This window comes from Labrus bergylta, chromosome 13 (genome assembly GCF_963930695.1).
Source record: "Labrus bergylta chromosome 13, fLabBer1.1, whole genome shotgun sequence".
In the NCBI taxonomy this organism is placed as follows: domain Eukaryota; kingdom Metazoa; phylum Chordata; class Actinopteri; order Labriformes; family Labridae; genus Labrus; species Labrus bergylta.
In genome coordinates, this window is record NC_089207.1 from 1,144,273 (window position 1) to 1,163,795 (window position 19,523).

Below are 19,523 nucleotides of genomic sequence, written 5' to 3' on the forward strand. Positions count from 1 at the left end.
GTAGCTTTGGAGGCTTAATTATCCCCCCCCACACACACTTCACTTAACCTATTCAAACCATCTATGGCCTTCAATTTAAAATTCAGAAATGCAAATGTAGTGGCCTCACAGTGGACGATCGGCGTCCCACCCGGACGGGGCGTGGCTACAGAGAGAGGGGGGTGGGGGCACAGGCTGCACGCTGCTAAGTTTTGAAAGTGGCAGGCAGGCAGGCAGGCAGGCAAACAAAGTGGCTCCCAAAGCAGGAAGCAGGGACACAACCTTGGAAGGAGAGAAACGCGGAGGACTGTTTTCTCTACGGGAAAAGATCACAAATATCTTTCTGACTGACAGATTGTAATTACGCAGTGTGTTTGAACTAATGCGTCAATCCGGCTGGTCGGGCGCAGTTTAGTGCGTGAATCAGGTGTTCAGTTGAAACCCCCGGATTGTTTGGAGTGAAAGTATTCATTGATTAAGCTGATGCATTGTGTCAGAGCACAAAGCCCCCGTCTGCCTCATCCAGAGCGCCCGCCCATCGGGCTTTCTGCGGAGCGATAGTGGGAGATTGATTATAGTCTCCGGGATTTTCCGAGGAGTAAGCCAGAGCCTGCTTGGACTGTGATTTGCTCTCCCATCAGTGAAGAGGAGGGAATTATTAGCAAACATCAAGGACTTTCACTCCTGACTGAACATTTCCAGATCCCCCCCTTTGCACCTAGATTTCCAAATTACGCGCAGGTCACGCTGGACTTGGCTTTTTTTCTCTTCCTTCCACAGAGCGGGGCTGTGTTGGTGTGAATCGCCTCCGCAGTCTTGGATGCGTAGTAAACGGGGGAGTGGGTTGGGTCGCCCAGGCGCCTGGCAATACATACGCACACGTCGGCAGCGATAAAAGCAGATAGGTGAGGGTGGAAGAGAGACACCGGGGAGGGGGAGTCGGACACTAGGAAGCCGCGGGACTCACCGGCTGTGGATTTGACTCTTAAAGACTCCCTGCGTTTACCGCCTGGGATTCATACACCACCTTCTATCTATTCACGACCAGTCGCTTTTAACACATTGTCTGTTCCCCACGACCCGAACATCGCCTCCTCATCTGAGGGGAACATTGGAAGTGAATCTGCAGAGCGACACACACACAATGGCAACCGGTGCGCTCCTTCTCGCCTGCGCGCTGCTCGGTAAGTCATCTAAAAAAAAAAAATCTCTTACAGGCTTCATTTGAAATACTTCACCTTCCTCCCTGCTCGCGCGCGCGTGTGTGTGTGTGTTAGTCACGGCACACCTGTATGACACATTTAATACTGGTTAGTTTGGAGAACAAGTAGTCATCACGAAGTAGGCTACATTGATAATCACTGCAATAATGACAGATGCGAGTGTGTGCGTGTGTGTGTGTGTGTGTGTGTGTGTGAGTGAAAGAGCTGAACTAGGTTAATGTGATATTATTTAGACTTAAGTCACAGATTAACCCTCTGATGTTCAAGTGCTGATCATAGACATGAGCTGCTATTGTCTTTAATTAAAACCAAACACACACACACACACACACACACACACACACACACACACACACACACACACACATCATAGACACACACACACATCATAGACACACACACACATCATAGACACACCTGGATCATCACAACACCCCCAGGGTATGAAGTCATCAGTGTGTGTGTTTGTGTGTGAGACACCAAGTAGGCTACCGCTTCCTTGTACAGTAAGTCACCCCTCGTGTGTGTGTGTGTGTGTGTGTGTGTGTGTGTGTGTGTGTGTGGGGCCCTCTCACACATTTGTCACCTACCTGCAGTTTATTAGATTTCACAGACAAATGCCAGTTCAAGCGTGCTCACCTGATGACACTCTGTGACACATTCAAACACTCATGTGGGCGAGGACTGCTGACACACACACACACACACACACACACACACACACACACACACACACACACACACACACACACACACTCTGCATCCTGACTGTGAACTGTCCCAAACAAACACCAGATGGCTTTTCTGTTCCTGGACCGGGAGGCCTGAGGGGACAGAGGAGGGAGGAGGTGGGAGGGGCCCATTGGAGGCCCCCACTTGGCACAAGAGGATTACCAGTCTGCTACCTTACCAGAAGTCACTTTCACTGGGATGGGGGGGGATGGGGGGGGGGGGGGGGGGGGGGGGGCTGTGAAGGACGAAAAAGAATGATTTTGTTTCCTACAGTAGAGGAAGAATGAACAATCTTAATACCATCAGTGTGGGAAGAAGCAGTGAGGGAGGGTGTTCATATTATGTAATGATGAATCACATGTTTCAGCAGGGAGCAGTTTGAGGTGCTGAGGAACATTTCAGGTGTTGGGAAAGAGAAGATGTTGTTTTAAGAGGTGTGTGTGTGTGTGTGTGTGTGTGTGTGTGTGTGTGTGTGTGTGTGTGTGTGTGTGTGTGTGTGTGTGTGTGTGTGTGTGTGTGTGTGTGTGTGTGTGTGTGTGTGTGTGTGTGTGTGTGTGTGTGTGTGTGTGTGTGTGTGTGTGTGTGTGTGTGTGTGTGTGTGCTAATAATTGGCACAAATCTAAGGAGGACTCTTGTTTCCTGCGTTATCGGTGATGATACACTGAGAACTCTGCGACGTGTTGCAAAGACATCATCCAATGCTCGGAATTGAAATCATTTTGGTCAACATCTCTCGCTCTAGATTTTCAAATCAGATGATTTATTTCTGTGTGTTTGTGACAGTAAACTGTTCCTCTTTGTGGTTGAGATAAAAAGAAAAGAAGACTTTTGGAGTTGTCACATTTGGACTTTGAGGACTTTTTTATAAATAGATCAAACAATAGCGTAAAATGATGATAATGAAAATAAACCCTCAATTGTGCATCAGCATATCAAAAAATAAAAAGAGAGACCTATACAGTAGTTGTCAGTTTAAAGAAATTGGCCAATTTGATTGAATCTGGGTGCAACATGCAGGATTTCCCGTCCTTTACAAACATTCACTCATGTGTCATCTGCAAGCCTTCACTCCATATCGACAGAAGGCTCGTCTGTCTTCTGTCGATTTTTGCAAAGCAGAGCAGCTACTTATTTAAAATGCCATGAGTCAGAATAAACCTACATCTCAGCCATGCAATATTTGTGTAAGTGTATTAATATCACATCACAACAGAGTGTGTGTGTGTGTGAGACTATATTTTGCTGTATCATTAGCTCATCCCTCTCCCTGTGTGCATGTACGCAGCATCTGTGCTCCTGTATGATCAGCTGTCTGACTCAGTGTGTGTTTGCACTTATAGAAAAAACAAAAAGAGGATAAAATAAAGGTGGATGACACCTGCATGTGTTGTGTGGAGAGACTGCATCAGTCATTGTTAAACCCGGAGGTGCCACTTACACAATTCTTTAGCAGGCAAATTTTATTTTTCGGGGTTATTTATGATGCTGAGTTTGCAACCAGGTGTGTGTGTGTGTGTGTGTGTGTGTGTGAGTGTGTGTGTGTGTGTGTGTGTGAGTGTGTGTGCGTTTTTGTGGCACAGGGGGTATAAGATAAAAAACATATAAAAAGGAGTTGCCTGAAGGAACGAGTGTTTATTAGCTTTAGAGTCAGGATGTCTTCCTCTCCCCCACAGAGAGTGGGAAAGATGTCATGCCTTTTTCGCGCGGTGCCACACACAGAGTGATTTTCTTTTTTAGGGGGTTGTGTGTGTGTGTGTGTGTGTGTGTCTATATAAGAGTGTGTTTTGAAACAGGGAGCCTAAAAACTTAAAGCACCCAAGACGTCCCCCCGTTTATATAACTAAATTGAAATGTAATATGTGAGCGGCTGCCTGGTTTAACTGTGAAATGCCTGAGTGGTTTCCAGCAGCCTGCAGACGTGTGTGCAGGTTCAGGCGAGCTAACACCGGGTCTGTTTTTATCAGCTGGTCTCACAGCAGCTCCACAGGAGAGATCTTTAAGCTTATATGTGTCTAGCAGTTTATTCACGCCCTCGTCATGATGTGATGTTTTTAAATTTACATCTCTGTCAGCTCAGGGGGTACCGGTGCTGTTTTCACCCTGTTCACACTCTGTGAATATGTTATGGATGAATTAGCACAATCCTTTGTCAGATGGTGAAAAACAAACCTGATAAATATTTTATAAAGTTTGGCTAGCAGTGGGGTGTGGCAGTGGGCGTGGCCTTTTATGAAACAGGAACATAACCAGTGTGTCTACATTACACAGAAATCTTTTGTCTGTGTGTGTGTGTGTTGTTTTATTGTTACTCTACATTAAAGGGATACTTCACCTGCTGAAACATGAATCTGTGTTGACTTTGGGTCATATATGTAGAAATGTGAAATACATTTTGAAGTTGGTGCCTTCTTGGCCGAGAAAAGGCAGAAAGTGTCTTTTTGGCTCATGTGGATGAAAGACACCAAATCCCAGAATGCACAGCACTGCAGACCACTCCCACTAAGGTCCTCTATTTACAGGCATATTTACTTCAACACATAAGACTGTTTCCTCAACTGATTCGTCGCAAAAATGGTCATTTTGCGTCACTGGAAGCTCCTTTACAGACTCAGAAATACAAAGATTTCACATCTCAGGGGAAAATGAGGGCGGGATGCACGACCATTCAAAAATACTACCAGGTTTCTAATGATATGTAACTTAAAGGGATACTTCACCCATTTGCATTAAGCTTTGTGATTGATGGTATTTCTAAAACAATAATCTGACATTCTGGCTCGTAACGATGCTATTAATGGAAAAGAGAACATTTTTGAGGAGTTGTTGCAGCGTCATAAAAGTTTTTGCTCACAAGGTTACAGAAGGTAATGCTCGCCCTCCTGACACAATCAAACAACATCAAGGTACTGAAGAGCTCATCTGCGTTTTTATACCTGACTTTTTTTTTTCAAAACTTCTGTGTGTCAGAAGAAGGTCAGTACTTACGGCCACTCTCGTACAGATTGATTTGTCAAGCGGTGTTGTGACACTTATCGCAAGTGCTCGAAAGCACTCCAACACTTGAACAATCTCATTTTCCATTTCTGACACAAACTCATTCAAAATGTCTGGGTGAAACAAGTTCATCATTAGCATTGAAATACAAGAAATGAAATACCTGATTGAGAATACTGCTGACATTTACATGTCACTCAGCTGTTCATCTCCCTCCACTGGCTCCCAGTTACGGCTCGCATCAAATTTAAAACGCAAAACAGCGACAAAAACGTCTCCTCCTCACTTTAACTCTCTGATCCAGGTCTACCCCCCCCCCCCCCCCCCCCCCCTACGCTCTGCCAATGAAAGGCGTCTGATCCAACCTTCACAACAGGGTCCTAAGACGCTGACTAGACTCTTCTCCTCTGTCGCCCCCCGGTGGTGGAATGAACTTCCAAACTCCATGTGATCTGCAGAGTCCCTCTGCACCTTTAAGAAAAAGCTAAAGACCCAGCTCTTTCATGAATACCTACTAACTTAATGATGATGGTCTCCATATTATTGATGATGATGATGGTAATGACGATGGTTTTTGTTTGATAACGACGACTTATAAGATGGTTTCTATACTGATTAGAGCTCTCAAGAACTGCCCTCAATGTTGTGCTTTGCCTCTGGTCACTTCCTGTCAGCACCTGTGTGTCCAATCAGACTCAAAGCTGATCGTTTGCTCTTACTCACATTGTTCCCTTTTTTCTAGATCCTTGCTTGTGTTGTTCTTACTCTCTGATGTACGTCGCTTTGGAGAAAAGAGTCTGCTCAGTGAATTGTAGAATTTAACTGAAAACTATCCAGTTTTTTGGATTTAATGATGAAAGCTTATACAAGACTCAATGAAGAACTGTAAACTCTTTGGTTGTGGGGTTTTCTCGAGGTCAGCTCACACAGGCATGTCAAACTTTCTCACCATTCAAAGTTTTCAGCGCCACACCTCAATGCCCATCCCGGCCTCTCCTCTGTCCCCAATAAGAATGACAGCTGAACGTGCCCCCCCCCCCCCAGAATCGCAGGGATTTTTAGCTTGTGTGTGGTCAAGCCGTGCTTCCTGGGTCAGCTGTTACCTCACTGGGAATGCTTACCATGTGTCTGTGAGCCTCAGCTGACAGTAGAGAGAGAGTGCTGTCTAGACAGTGACACCAAATGCAATAACTCAGCATCTCGCTGTTTGTATAGCTGATGCACAGCTATGACTATAAGAGTTTGGTGTGTGTTCATGTGATCCATCCTGAGTTGTCTTACTCATTATTCTTTCCTTCCACCAGCAGCAGAGGACCCACTTCTTCTCCCTGTTATGGGACATATAGCCTCATGCAGCTGTCTGATCGTACCGCTGTTTGCGCCCCTTGTTATTTTCTGGGCTTGCATGCACACTTTGTTTGCATCATAAGCACCAGACCCACGCCTCTGTGTGTACACCCATGACAAGGCGCCTTTTGTGCGTTTGTTTTTTTCATATCATTACACTGTTGACTCAAAGGACAAAAAAAAACCAAACATCAGAGGAGGAGAAGAAGAAAGACTGTTTAGCTTGGCTGTTGTCCATCAGCTGAGCGTCTGTCTCCAGTAAATATTCATTAATTTGAGTTTGGGGATGAAAATTCAGGTCGTCTTGGGGTCAACAGCCTTATGAGTTGTGGATCAATAAGACTGGATGAGGAGAGTGTGATTTTGCAGGCATGGGCATGTTTTCCCTGCTTGTTGTCTAATCTGCACCTATAGGCGGGTCAAGCTCTTGTTACCAGCGTCTACTTCCCCCCAGGGCGAGTGACTGCCCTATAATAAAGCATTCAGCTACAGAAGCTCACACCCACCTACCACTGCAGGTTTACAACAGGCCGCCTGCACTGTCCTCTTTTATCAGATTTCTTTCTTTTGCTGTCCCTTCAAAGGTGAAAGCAATAAAAACAACTTCTCCCACAGAGCTTTGGGACGAGATAAAGGAGAAATTAGAGATTGAGCCGACTGACATTTATTGCCAGGCAAAGAAGTAAATTAAAAAATAAAGTCGGCGGTTGATAATAAAAGCTCGTCTTCTTCTTCTCATAAAGTTTTTTTTTTTGTCACGATGATCCTCCCCTCTGACCCAGATCGGAGCTGCAGTCTCTCTCTCTCCCCGGTTCACACTGGGCGGGAGATGAGTGACTGTCTGTGTGAAGTGAAGCAAACTTCTTGAGGGAGACTTCCTGCCTGCCTGCCACAGTGAATCAGGAAAGTAGCTGGAGTCTGAACTGGAGCAGATACACAGTCTGCTTTGTGTCTCTGCAGCAGCAGCAGCACCTCTGGTTGACCGGCAGGACTTTAACCCCCCCCCCCACACACACACACACACACACATCCCAGCACCGCGTGCTGAGCCTACACATGCTCGTCACGCCTCAGATTTTTATCTCATGTTTCGTGATAACAACACAACAACCTCCCTGTGGCTGTTCAGTTTGTAAAGCATTAAAAGTCTTCTTTGGGCTGATTTGCATACTTCTTACCTTTCCTCACTCCTCCTCCCATCGACTCCCCTCCCCTCTTTGCTGAAGCATGCTTGCATTTTATATCAACCCACCATCTCTTTAAAGATTACTAATGAGTAACTGCCCTCAAGTGGGACCCAAACCACATATGTTCATCTTCTGTATGTCAGATTAAACATGCACTGTTTGTGAGCACCTACCTCACCCAGTTCTCCCCCTGAGATTTGGTCTGCTCCTGCCCCCCCCCCCCTGTTGTTCAGTGTTGGTAGTGTTGGTGGTGACTGGACAGTGAGAGAATACCACTCTCCTCCTCCACAGACGAGCACCCACAGTGCTCCGAGCTGCTCTCCATCGGTGCAGCCTCCCGCTCCCCGCTCGATTCTCCACCCGAGTAGATCCCACGCTGGTGGGATACACACACCGGGCGTGGTAACTATGGCGACCGAGCTCCCCACCTGCACACCGCCAATCCATATTCAGTGGCACACGCTTCAGCAAAGGGTGTGTGTGCAGCACATGCATGCTTTAAAAAAGCCTCTTACGCAACACTAAAGAGCACTTCACTCACTCTGCCATTATGTTCCCCTAATGCACCGTTTTCCAGCTCTACACCTAAAACCAAAGAGATGCATGCGTGTGTGTGTTTGTGTGTAATTGCCTATGAATAAATGCATGAATTTACCAGCGCATGTCTTTTATTGCCTGAGAGGCAAAATGACTGACAATGGCAGAAAAAAGTCTGTTTGAAGGAGGCTAATTAATAGTTAATGAGTTTCTTTTCCAATCTGCAGCTTAATTCTGCAAACGTGAGAACTGATAGCAAAGCTGCCAGTCACACAAAAACTAACCACTGTACATAAAGTAGATACAGCTGTCAGGCTTAATTGTGCACAAGATGGATAGTGACCGAAGATAGCTGAGAGTTTTTATAGCTTCACATTCTTTGACGAGAATCAACTCAAACAATTAGTCGACTCTGTTCTAACGTTTCATCATGACGGGGTTTAAGAGTGTACGTTTTTGTTTTTTTCCCATAATGTGGGAGTCCGTGTGAAAGTAGTGTTTGGAGTAGATGTGAAACCACAGTGCTTTGTCATGCAGACAGGATGGGGGGAGGTGTGTGTGTGTGTGTGTGTGTGTGTGTGTGTGTGGGGGGGTGTGTGTGTGTGTGTGTTTATGTTTGTGGAGGGTTGGCTATGATGGGGGAAGGGGAGATGAGGTTAGTGGGGTAGCAGGTGTCCTTATGGAGTTAATGGATTCGGTGATGGGAGTAGATTGAGGCCCCTGATGTAGTGTGTGTGTGTGTGTGTGTGTGTGTGTGTGTGTGTGTGTGTGTGTGTGTGTGTGTGTGTGTGTGTGAGTGAGTGAATGAACCAGTTAAGCCACTTGCCTCTGTACTCTTTATTGACCCCTTTGTCTCCCACTCTGTTAAAGCAGAAACAAACAGGAGGTTGTGTTTTTATTGTCTTTAAAATGATGATTGACACCAAAACGTCCATGCGGCAAACAAGACAGTCCGTCCATATCTATATCCTATTTTATCATGAACAGTAACAATCTGTCACAATGCAAATGTTTACAGAGCTCTTAATGACCCGGCTACATCGATGCAACAACTGTGTTATTGAAACTTTTCTACATCCGTCTATTTGTCTTTTACGTCATGCCTCCACACCAAATTGAAATGTTAGTGAGAAGCATGCTCTGTTAAACCTCTTAGAGATCCTGTAAAATAAGCCAAAAACGCCTATCCAGACATACCCAAAGTAAATTGTCTGCTGTTTTTGAACCATTTAGAGTTAAAGCCCAAACAAGGTCACAGTTGAAAGGTAACACTCTGATGTTTCTTCCCAAACAGCCATAATCACAGTTGTTACTACTGGTATTGAATAATACAAGCTGGAACTACAAAAAATAAAATATTTTTAATTCCGCCTGAATAGTTTCTCTAAACAAAAACCAGCAGATGACCTTAGCTGTGTCATAAAGCCTTACCTAGTTCAAGTCCAAATTTGATAACAAAAGCACAAAAAATGAATGTTTGAGAGCTGTTTTTCTACGGGTATGTCAAGGCGTTTCCAAACTGTGCCATTTGGAGACTCCAAAAGGACCCTTGGTAACCATGATGACATACCTGGGATGGAAAGGCTGCTACTCCTGAACGCTTTGACGTACATGCATCATTCTGGGCTCTACGGAAAGGTGACACTCAGAGCTACGCTATACAATACCCAGAATCACTATCAGTATTACTGACACAGATTTATAGAAGCATAAACACATTTAAATGAAAACGATTTATTCATTAATCAACGGTTAAATTTAACAACTGGTTATGAGGACCATCCATGAGGAGAATAATGGAGACTCTCATTACGTTCTGTATGGTGTGCTTGATTTTCTTCATGTGCATCTTTGATTGATAACTGCAGGGTCGAGGGAAATGACTGTCTCCATATATAGGATGGTTTATTATTGTATAATGTAGCAGCCTATATTCTTGAGCTTCTGATTTGTGTGTGTGTGTGTGTGTGAGATTTGGTTGAGCCTGGCATTGCTTGTTCTTATGTCTGTAGGCGTTGTGCAGTTGAATAAGTGATCTGAATTTGTTACTGTGGCCTTTAGACAGAGGCTAAACCCATCTGCAGTTTCTCACTGTCTTTCTGATGTCGGATTATTCAAACGTAATAGAGTTGGTAAGTAACTGTCCTCAAATGTGAAAAACAATTTTTAGCCTTTAATTAGATTTAGACATCAAGATACAACTGTAGCTAGCTGTGCCATATGTGACTATACTGTGCTAACTGAATTATAGCTCTGCACACACTCCCTCCCTATTGACTGTGCTGCACTGCTGCAAAGCTTAGTGGCAGTCGTGCAATCATTCTCTTATTAAGTTTGAGAGTAATCGTGTTTACACCTCCATGTTGAGTGACAGTTCAATAAAGCTGCATATAGCAGTCAATAAACAGGAGCTCGACTGGACGAGAAGTTTTGACATCAGTGATGTGAAATTTAAAAAATGACTTGATGAAATGTTATTTTGAGGTTCAGAGGGATATCTTGTTTGCTAATTATCTTTTTTTTTTTTTCTTCAAATGAACACTCAGGATGAAACAGTAAAAGAAATCTGAAGCTGTTCTCCCATTGGGGTCAAACAGGAAGACGAAGCAGCTGAGGGTGTAGGAGGGAGGATGAAGAGGCAGCTGTTCAACAAAGGATAGATTATGATCTGCACCACGTTGTTGACACTATCGAGAAACGCTGCCAGAAACTGATATGAACTGAAAATATGAATCAGCCCACAGAGAAAAATCCCTTTTCCGCTGTATTGTGCCTTTACAGTATAGTGGGCACGGACATCTGAAGCATATTGTAATACATTTACACAGATGTTGGAATTAGCCTTTAAGCCAATTGCTTCCATCCTGGTCTCACCAGCTGTGAAGAACAACAGTGCAGGTGGGGTCATGACTGTTGTAGCCCAGGGGGGCTAATAAATAAGGCCTTGTTAGCATTGAGGATAGCATGACCTAAGTGTTCCACAAAGCAGGAGTTCCTGTTTAAAGCTGGAGACTTTAAATCACACAGATAGTTACTGATGATTCAACACAGACTTGACTTATTGAAACCTGACAGACTTGACTCAACACAAGCTTAAAGGCTTTATATGTGATTTTTTGATCCAGCAGATGTCGCCCTTGAGCACCAGCATGAAACCAAAACAACTGGCGCTGCATTGTTGTGTTAGCATGCTAATGCTAGCGATCTTTATTATGCTGGTATCTTCACACTGCATGTAAATTTACCTGAAATGAGCGTGATCTAGAAACACAGTTAAGCAGTGAGTACAGTATGTTATTCTTCTTTTCTCTAGTCCCTCAATTAAACAACTTTTATACACGAGGGGAGGAGTCAGCCGGCCGTCCAGGCGATGTAAACAAAGTGAAGATAGGACTCTGAAAACATCACAGACAGTGGGACTCGGGTGTTACACCCATTGTAGACAGTCATGACTCACAGAGTTATTTTCAGAGGAGATACTTGATTTCTACATTTAAGTGTGAAAAATCACATTTAAAGACTTTGAAGTGAAATTAACCAATATCTTAATATTGTTGAATCATAACAATGAATAGCTACTGAGATAACCTTGGTATGATTCATAGATATATACATGTGGATGATGCATCAGTCGCTTCTGTTCACAGGAGCAGTACGGGTTGTAAAGGGTCAGCGGCTCCTAATCGATGTAAGAATATGATGGCAGGAGGTCTATCCAAAATTAAAATATTCATAACTCGCCGAAATTGTAATCTATTGTCTCAAGTTGTTTGTTTTGTCACAAATTTCAGACGGGTATTTATCCTCCAGGATACTCAGTGAAATTAGAAATGCAGGTTTTCATACCAAAAAGCTCTCTTATTTATTGAATCATCTGCAGTAAGAATCACAGCAACATTTCTACTCTAAAGGCAGACATGTTCAGCATGTGGCATTCACTTGAAATAAAAATCTGCTGACTGTATTTGTTGTATTTGTTGTATTTATCTTCACTTATAAATACAACAAAGTTGATAGTAGCTTGAGTAACACGTAGCTTGGGCCTAAATGCATTTCCGATGCATCATCTTATCCTTGAAGCATGCAACATGGGCTCAGCTGATCGTGAAGAAACCCTGCAACGTCCAGCAGATCAGAACGGACTTCAGAGCTGAACAAATGTAAAGTCCTAAAGTGCCTGATCTAAGTTACAGTTAACCCAATGATACAGAAAGACACGAGTATCTCGAGTAGAGCAGATGTTTTTTTGACATTTTAAATAATCTTAATAAAAGCCTTTATAATAGAAATGTTACTATGATTCTTAATCTTTGATAGGGTAGAGCATTTTAGTATGAAAACCTGCATTGTTAATATCACCCGAGTATCCTTGATCATAAATACTCGTCTAATTTGTGTCACAAAATAAACGGCTTGAAAATCGATTCCTATCATGTCAAGTTATGAAGACCTCCTGCTGTTCATTTGTAGCCGCGGCTGGCACCTTCTTTCAAAGATGGCGGCCGTGTAGCTGCATCTCGCAAGCCTGGAAGTGGCGTCCGCTATGGGCATGAACGACTGGAGACACAAGAAAACAGCTAGTTAGCTAGCTTCCTCAAAAGCTAACATAGGCTACCAACTTCCATTCTCCTGAAGTCCACTACTGTTAGCTTTTGAGGTGAATTTCAGGTAGGATTCAGAAAAAAAACTATCTTTGCAGTCAATAAATACCCAAGAACTTAAATATCTCTTAGAATGAATTCTGAGATGTTTGGTGGCAGCAGTTGTTTAACCCTGTCCAGTCGTTATGCTAGGCTATGCTCACTGGTTTGCTAGCTGTAGCTCCTCATCAGGTGCACACATGGTATCAGACTTTTTCTTTTATCAAACTTTGGCACCAAAGTAAAAAAAAGATGAGTCTCCTTAGAAACATCCATGTCCCAGTTATAAAAGAGCGGGACAGTGAAGAGCTTCATGCTGAATTCACATGTTAGCTCTTTGTACTTTCAGATAGTGGGTGTTTCACTGAGAGCCAAAATGTGTTCACTGTAATGTACATATCTTGGTTCCTCGTGTTTGGTTTATCTCTTCGCCCTCTGGCTAAGTTTCCTGCTCTTCTAAGGCGGTGAAAAGCATGATGGGGAGTCTTCCTCGACACAGCTAGCGTACAAAAAAACTCCCTGAATGTTTCTCCCCTCCATGTTACCGTCTTTATCTTGTAATCCCTGTATCTGTAGCACTGATATCACTTGAATCTCTTACAAAAGACAAAGACAGAATGAAGATGTACAGTATATCCACTTCATCTTCCCACTCCTCTGAAAGCTCATGAACTCTCCTTTTGTTCTCGCTCTGATTAGAGCTGCATGGACGTAATGGGCAGTTGTTGTAAGTGTTCGTCAGCTGTTGTGTAACCGGCTCTCTAATGACAGTCAGAACACTTAGTCTCTTTTTCTCTGTTTGTCGCCAAGTTAGACACTCGCACAGACAGATTTGCACCTGTTTTTTTTCCTCTGACAAGCTTCCAGCAGCTCAAGAGTTCTCCCTTGAACGCTGAAAACCATTAAGCTCTTTTTTTAGCATACAAGAAATGCACAGTCTTCTTTATCCCGGTTGATAAATCAGGCAGCGGATGTTGTATTTGTTTGTAAGGTTTTGAAGCTGGTGAAGGGTCAGAGGTTGTTAATGACAGCCTGGCTGGACTGATTTCTACATTCTCATGCAGATGATTATTATCACTGCAGGGAGGACAGAGCATGAGGCTTGAATTGTAATATTTGATGCTGCCTGAAGCCGATTGCAGCTACGTGAATTTGAAGACATTATTCTGGACAAAAGGATGTAAATCTGTCTTTCAGTTTGCATCTGGATGTCATGCTCAACCCGGTGCCATGTGCAATTAGTGAGCAGCTACATATTCACTTTTTGCTCGAGGATGATCTGAGTTATATGTCAAATTTTTGATGATTAAGATAAAAAGACATGATGAAGCTGACGCAGGTTTTTATTTTGTTGCACAATTTCATGAAACAAGCACGATTCATGTTGCTCCGTGCTTCATATCTGTAAATGTTAGAGTCTCCCTTGCATGAAAATGTCTCCTCTTTCTACCACTTTCATCTTCCTCCCTTCAGTTTCTCCTCATATTGGAATCTCTCTGTCTCCCTCGCACTCATGCTCTCTCTGGTAATGATGTTAACAGGGTCAAATGCTTTCAGGGGCCTAGAGGGAGAAAGACGCAGAGTGATTTTTTTTTTTTTTTTGGGGGAGAGAATTGTTAACCAAGCGAAGAGAAGAGATGAAGATACTGGTATGTTCTTCATCTTCCCCCGGCGTTTATTTTTCAGCATGTACAGCAACAGAAGTCAAGTATACTTTTATATTCACTTAGCGCTTTACATTTTTGTGGCGTTCAGCAGCCTGGAGGTAGTTGTCGTTTTCTCCTTTAGCTTCCTCTCTTTTCCTCTTTTCCCTCTCTCTCTCCTCTCAACATGCAGTCCTTTGGTTTCCTCGTCGCTACACCTCGCCACTGAGAATCTTCACACGAGTTTAGATCAGTGGGATGAGTCTTTATGTCCCTTTGACTTGGCCCATGTATGTCTAGCATGCATGATCATATTTAATTTATAATTCCCAGGCTAGTAGTTACTTAGATTCACCCTCTCTTTCAACTTTCCCCAAAACAAGTTTTCATAGAGAAGTTGAAGACTTGCACACCAGCAGGGGTGAGCAGTACCACCACATTTGGTTTTTGAACTGAAACTAAGTAGGGCCAATATTTACAGGATACAGTTACAGACACATTGTACTTACAAAACCTTTAGTATGACTTTGTCACAAAATATCCTTTCTGTTTATCAAGTGTATAAATACAATGTAAGGAGTTAGCATTATTTGCTAGTTTAACTCCCAGAGACTCGGCTCATTTGCTTCTTCAGGGAACATGTGGGTATGGTGTCTTCAGGTTTGATTGACAGCTGGCTATAGCACCACATGCAGAAAACTCTACAACTGCTATCCCATCCGATGAAAAAATGTGAGTCATTTCGGATTCTCCACATGCTGCATGACATTTTATTTTCAAACGAGAGCGTCACACATCAAACTAGTGAGAAAAACACAAGAGGGAAACTGGAATACAGAAATCTCTCATGTGGAGTGACCAGAAGTGTTTCTTGTCAGAAGATGTTGAGTTTTTGCATCATTAATTGGTCCCTTGTGTTTATATTGATTCCCTTCAGTTATTTAGTCAAGAAATTCACATTTTCTTTCTCCTGATGCATTCACAGACTCAGTGAAAAGACAGATTATCCATTCTCAAAAAGACACTACACAATGATGTCAAACTGAAATGAAACCATCACATACAGTTTCTCTGTGTCAAGAGAACCATTTTTTCTACATGTAACAGAGATGCAACAATACATCAGCCCACGGTTCAAAACTAACTTCAGATTTTTTTGGTCAATGTTTTCAGTGTATGGTGTATAAAGAAGACAGGGTTCAAGTAGTGCCATGTAGACCCTCTGTACAAATAGGAAGACATTTAACTATTTAAATGATATATATTTATATATTTTTCCAGGACTTTAACACAGAAACAGGTGGTAAAGCGTCAATGTTTCATTGTGTACATTGCTTCTTTCCTTTCTCTCTCACTCCGTCTGCGTCTGACAACAATCAGCAGCTTCATGTTAGTCACATTACAGCCTCTGTAGCTGGAAAGTGTTTCCATAACACTACAGAGAGTGAGCAACATGTGTAAAATAATGTCTTGCTTATGCATACAAAAGCTTAAAAATGGTTTGATTCATTATATGCATTTTAGTAAAGTGGTTAATCATTGTTAAATACATATATCTGTGCAAATCAATATAAACCTTGAGTGATCGCCCTAAAGATAAATAGATCTTTTCTGGGGGTCGTAGGGGAATCTTCCTGGTGAAGGAGCAGGTCCAGGTTTTTCGCCCTTATATTGATGACTATGGAAGTAATGATGTGTTGATCTGTTATTGTTTGTTTGTTAACCCCCAAAGGGGGGATTATGTTTGAAAGGTTGAATCATAACAGAAACACACAATCTGGACAACAACAGGCACAAACAAATAGTTATCTAACCTCTGAATTTAGCCAGGTCATAAGGTCATGTTCTGATACACACACACACACACACACACACACATACCCAGCCACCCTTTCCTGGTAATAGAGCAGTTTGTCAGGCAAAGAAACTTCTAGGAAACGGTCTTTATATAGCACACATGTTGTAATTGCTCAGTGTGATGATTGCCCATGACGGGATGATTGGGATGTTATAAAAGAACTGCTCCAAGAGAAATAAGCAGATCCTCGATTCACAAGCCGTAGTCTCTGTCTGACTGTTAAAGAGCATTGACTCTTCTACAACAGTCATATTTTTTTTGTTTAGAGTCTTTTCTTCGACGCTGAAACTGAAATGTCCCCACACCAAACGGCGGTTTGGGTTTTTCCTCATACGACTACTCATACTGAACAGTTCTGATATATACCACCTGTCTTTTTTATATAGATACTCACCCCTCACTGTCACATATTTTACAGTTTTCCTCTGTTTTTGAGTGTCAGCATGAATAACATCCTGGTATGTAGAGTTGGTGGACGGCTCAGATGCTTCACATTAGCACGTCGTCTCACCGCTGTGGCTGTCCTCTGTATAACTTCCCCCCCCGCAGAGGTTTTATTATACACCTTCTAGGTGTGTAATTATCATGTGTCACTGAACGGTGATGATGCGAGTGGTGGGCACGAACGCCAGCGGCCTCGCTGCTGTTTCCTCTGAGACTAAGACACTGACCACGAATGATTGGATTAGTGTTTAACCCCCCCTTCCACTTAGCATAATCCTCTTTGCAGCTTTCCCTGCTTCTGTTTTTTTGTGTGTGTGTGTGTCTGTGTGTACATGTATGTGTGTTTGGAGTCATCTTCTCCCATTGCTCTGTAAGTACCAGCTGATGAAAAGTGAGGTCATAGGGGGGGGTTGTTCGTGGTCATTCAGCATCGAGACGTGTTTCCTTCGTCCGGTCAACAATCTGTGTGGGAAGACCGGCAAGCAGAGATGAGAGATGAGACAGAAGCCAAAGAAAAAGCGAGCGAGCGAGGGTGGGAGGAAGAGAGGGAGACATCCGTGGTATGCAGAGATGGAGATGAGTGTTAATAATAGAAAAATCTGAGGCCTTGTTGAGCAAATATGGGCGCTCTGGCGGTCGAGGCGGTGCAGCCCGAGGTGAAGAAGTGGGCGAGGTTTCTGGGCGCAGGGATTATCGTGGAAGAGTGGTGGAATACAGAGCGATCAGTTTGAGGTCTGCAGGGTTTGGTATGTCATTGTCAGCCCTTTTTTTCCTAAACAGCCTGCAGAGCGATGGGCACTTTGAAGTTTCACAGAGCTGCTTAAATCCTGCCTGAAAAGACGCAGGGAACCGCGAGGCACAAGAGAAGAGACAGGAATATATACTGAGGGGAAGAAGGGAGAGAGAGAGAGAGAGAGAGAGAGAGAGCGCCAGGGTAGGACGGGCGGAGAGGATTGATGAAGGCTGAAACATGGAAGAAGGGAGGGTAATCAGAAGGAAGGAGGAGGCAGCTTGTTTTCAGGATGATGACAGGAGACAGGCAGGCAGAGGAAAGCTCTTAGTGCACCAACACACAGTGGTGGAGGTTTTTTAAGGATGTATGAGTAATATGTTTCCAGCAGTGCCAGATGAGTAGCTGCAACATGAGAAGCAGTGATGCAGCGGTACAGCGCTGACCTGATCTGAGCAGGATGTGGGTAGACTGGGTGCCGCCAGATTAGCACACTAAGATCACAGTGAGGAGGAACGGGGGAACCGAGAGGCCTGAGTCAGATTCTTACCGAGTGTTTAACATGCTTGACCAGATTCCTGCAAGAGAGCCCTTTACTTGAGGCTTTCTTTATATCTCAGTTTATGAATCCAGAGTGTTTGCTCTGTGTGGGAGTCTCTAGTGTTGACTGACTTTTTGAAATGTCAGGGTCCAGCTGTCAGCAGCGTGTGACCTCTGGTTTTACAGCAGTGTGTGCAGAAGGAGTCCAAAGGGAAGTCTGCTGAACCTCTTCACAATAGCAAAAAAAAAAAAACCTTTGTTATCTTCTACCTATCTACAGTTTCTACATGAAATGTCAAATCCATACTTGTTGGGTGTCTGGATTTTTCAGTTCTGGAAGTGTTCTGGTTTCTGTTTGCAGGAGGTTTGTTGTCAGAGTATCATTGACCAATCACGCGTCGGCAGGATTTGGTCTATGCAGGGCAAAAAACAACAGTCCAAACACAGAGCAGAAGCAGGCGAGACACGATCTGCAGTTGTTACGCACCCGTCTGGGGGGGGGGGGCAAATTCAAACTCCTACCAAACAAAAGACAATCTCTAAACATAACTTTTTAACAAAACCAAAAACAGTCTAAAAAGTGAGCACAAAAGAAAATGGCGGTAAACTGCTTCTCAAACAAAATAATGACTCAACAAGAAAAACACAATTTTTAGAGCTAACGAACGATTAAAGAACGAGGCTTTAACAACTATATAAGTTTGGAGGCCGAGGGACAACGAGCTGCTGCTGTCAGTTTAACACACGCCCCTCTTGCTGAGGATCCCAGCAGGCCTTAAAGAGTTTCGACCAATGACGGCGGCGTCCTCCCTCCAGCTGATCCCCGATCTCCACCTGCAGCAGCATCAAAGATCCTCACACTCACACAGAGGTCTCACTCTCACACACACCACACGGCAATAATGACATCCCAGTGCCCATTGGCTGTAATCTGTTGACTTTATATTAACCTCTATAAACACGACTGAATGCAAGTGCAGCTAACGATCTTTTCCGGATCCAAAATGTCAACTTGAAGGTTCAAACTGTTTGACTTTGTGTCGTAAAAACCACTCAGGAATGATCCACCTGATCTCCAGTCAACAAACGAGTGTTCTGAGAGGACAGGGCCGTCAAAGTTTACAGCTTTACTTTTTTAAAAATCTGCATAATGATGTTGTTATGTTAGTAAACTTCAGACCCAGAGTTGAGTGGGGGCTCCTATGGGGGATGTAATGAACTGACAAATGATGGCATTTACTTGGCTAACTGGAGGGGCACATTTTTGCTTCACTTTTGTTCTTCAACACCCGGCAGCTTATCGGCTTGCTGGTTAGACTGTAAATAAAAGTACACAGAGAAATCAAAGTCTTTGCTGGGAGTTGGTTTTCCTCCCAAGATTTATTTTGGGGCTTTTTTTCGCCTTTTATTTAAGAGGCAGGACAGTGGATAGAGTGGGAAATGAGGGAGAGGGGAACGAGTAGCCACAGGTCGGATTCAAACCTGGGTCGCCCTCTCATGTACACGGGGCTCGCAAACTAACCGCTCTGCCATTGGCGCCCCCATCTGGCTGGAAGTTGTTTAACGCTAACTGCTGGAAACACTGGAGTAACTGAGTGATTGGCCGGTTGGCCGTTTCTGGAGGCAAATATCGTCTAGGGCAGAGCTGCCCAAAGTGTGGGCCGCAGCA

The 19,523-nt window shown here is 43.6% G+C and overlaps 1 protein-coding gene across 1 annotated transcript in view; it reads left to right on the forward strand.

Annotated features, from left to right (window-relative positions):
• The first annotated feature begins 201 nt into the window (after nucleotides 1-201).
• igsf3 (immunoglobulin superfamily, member 3) overlaps nucleotides 202-19,523 on the forward strand; it is a 78,176-nt gene continuing 58,854 nt past the window's right edge. Inside the window, 1 exon segment of the mRNA XM_065962292.1 lies at nucleotides 202-1,163. Coding sequence (XP_065818364.1) covers nucleotides 1,124-1,163 — 40 coding nt within the window. The 5' untranslated portion in view covers nucleotides 202-1,123.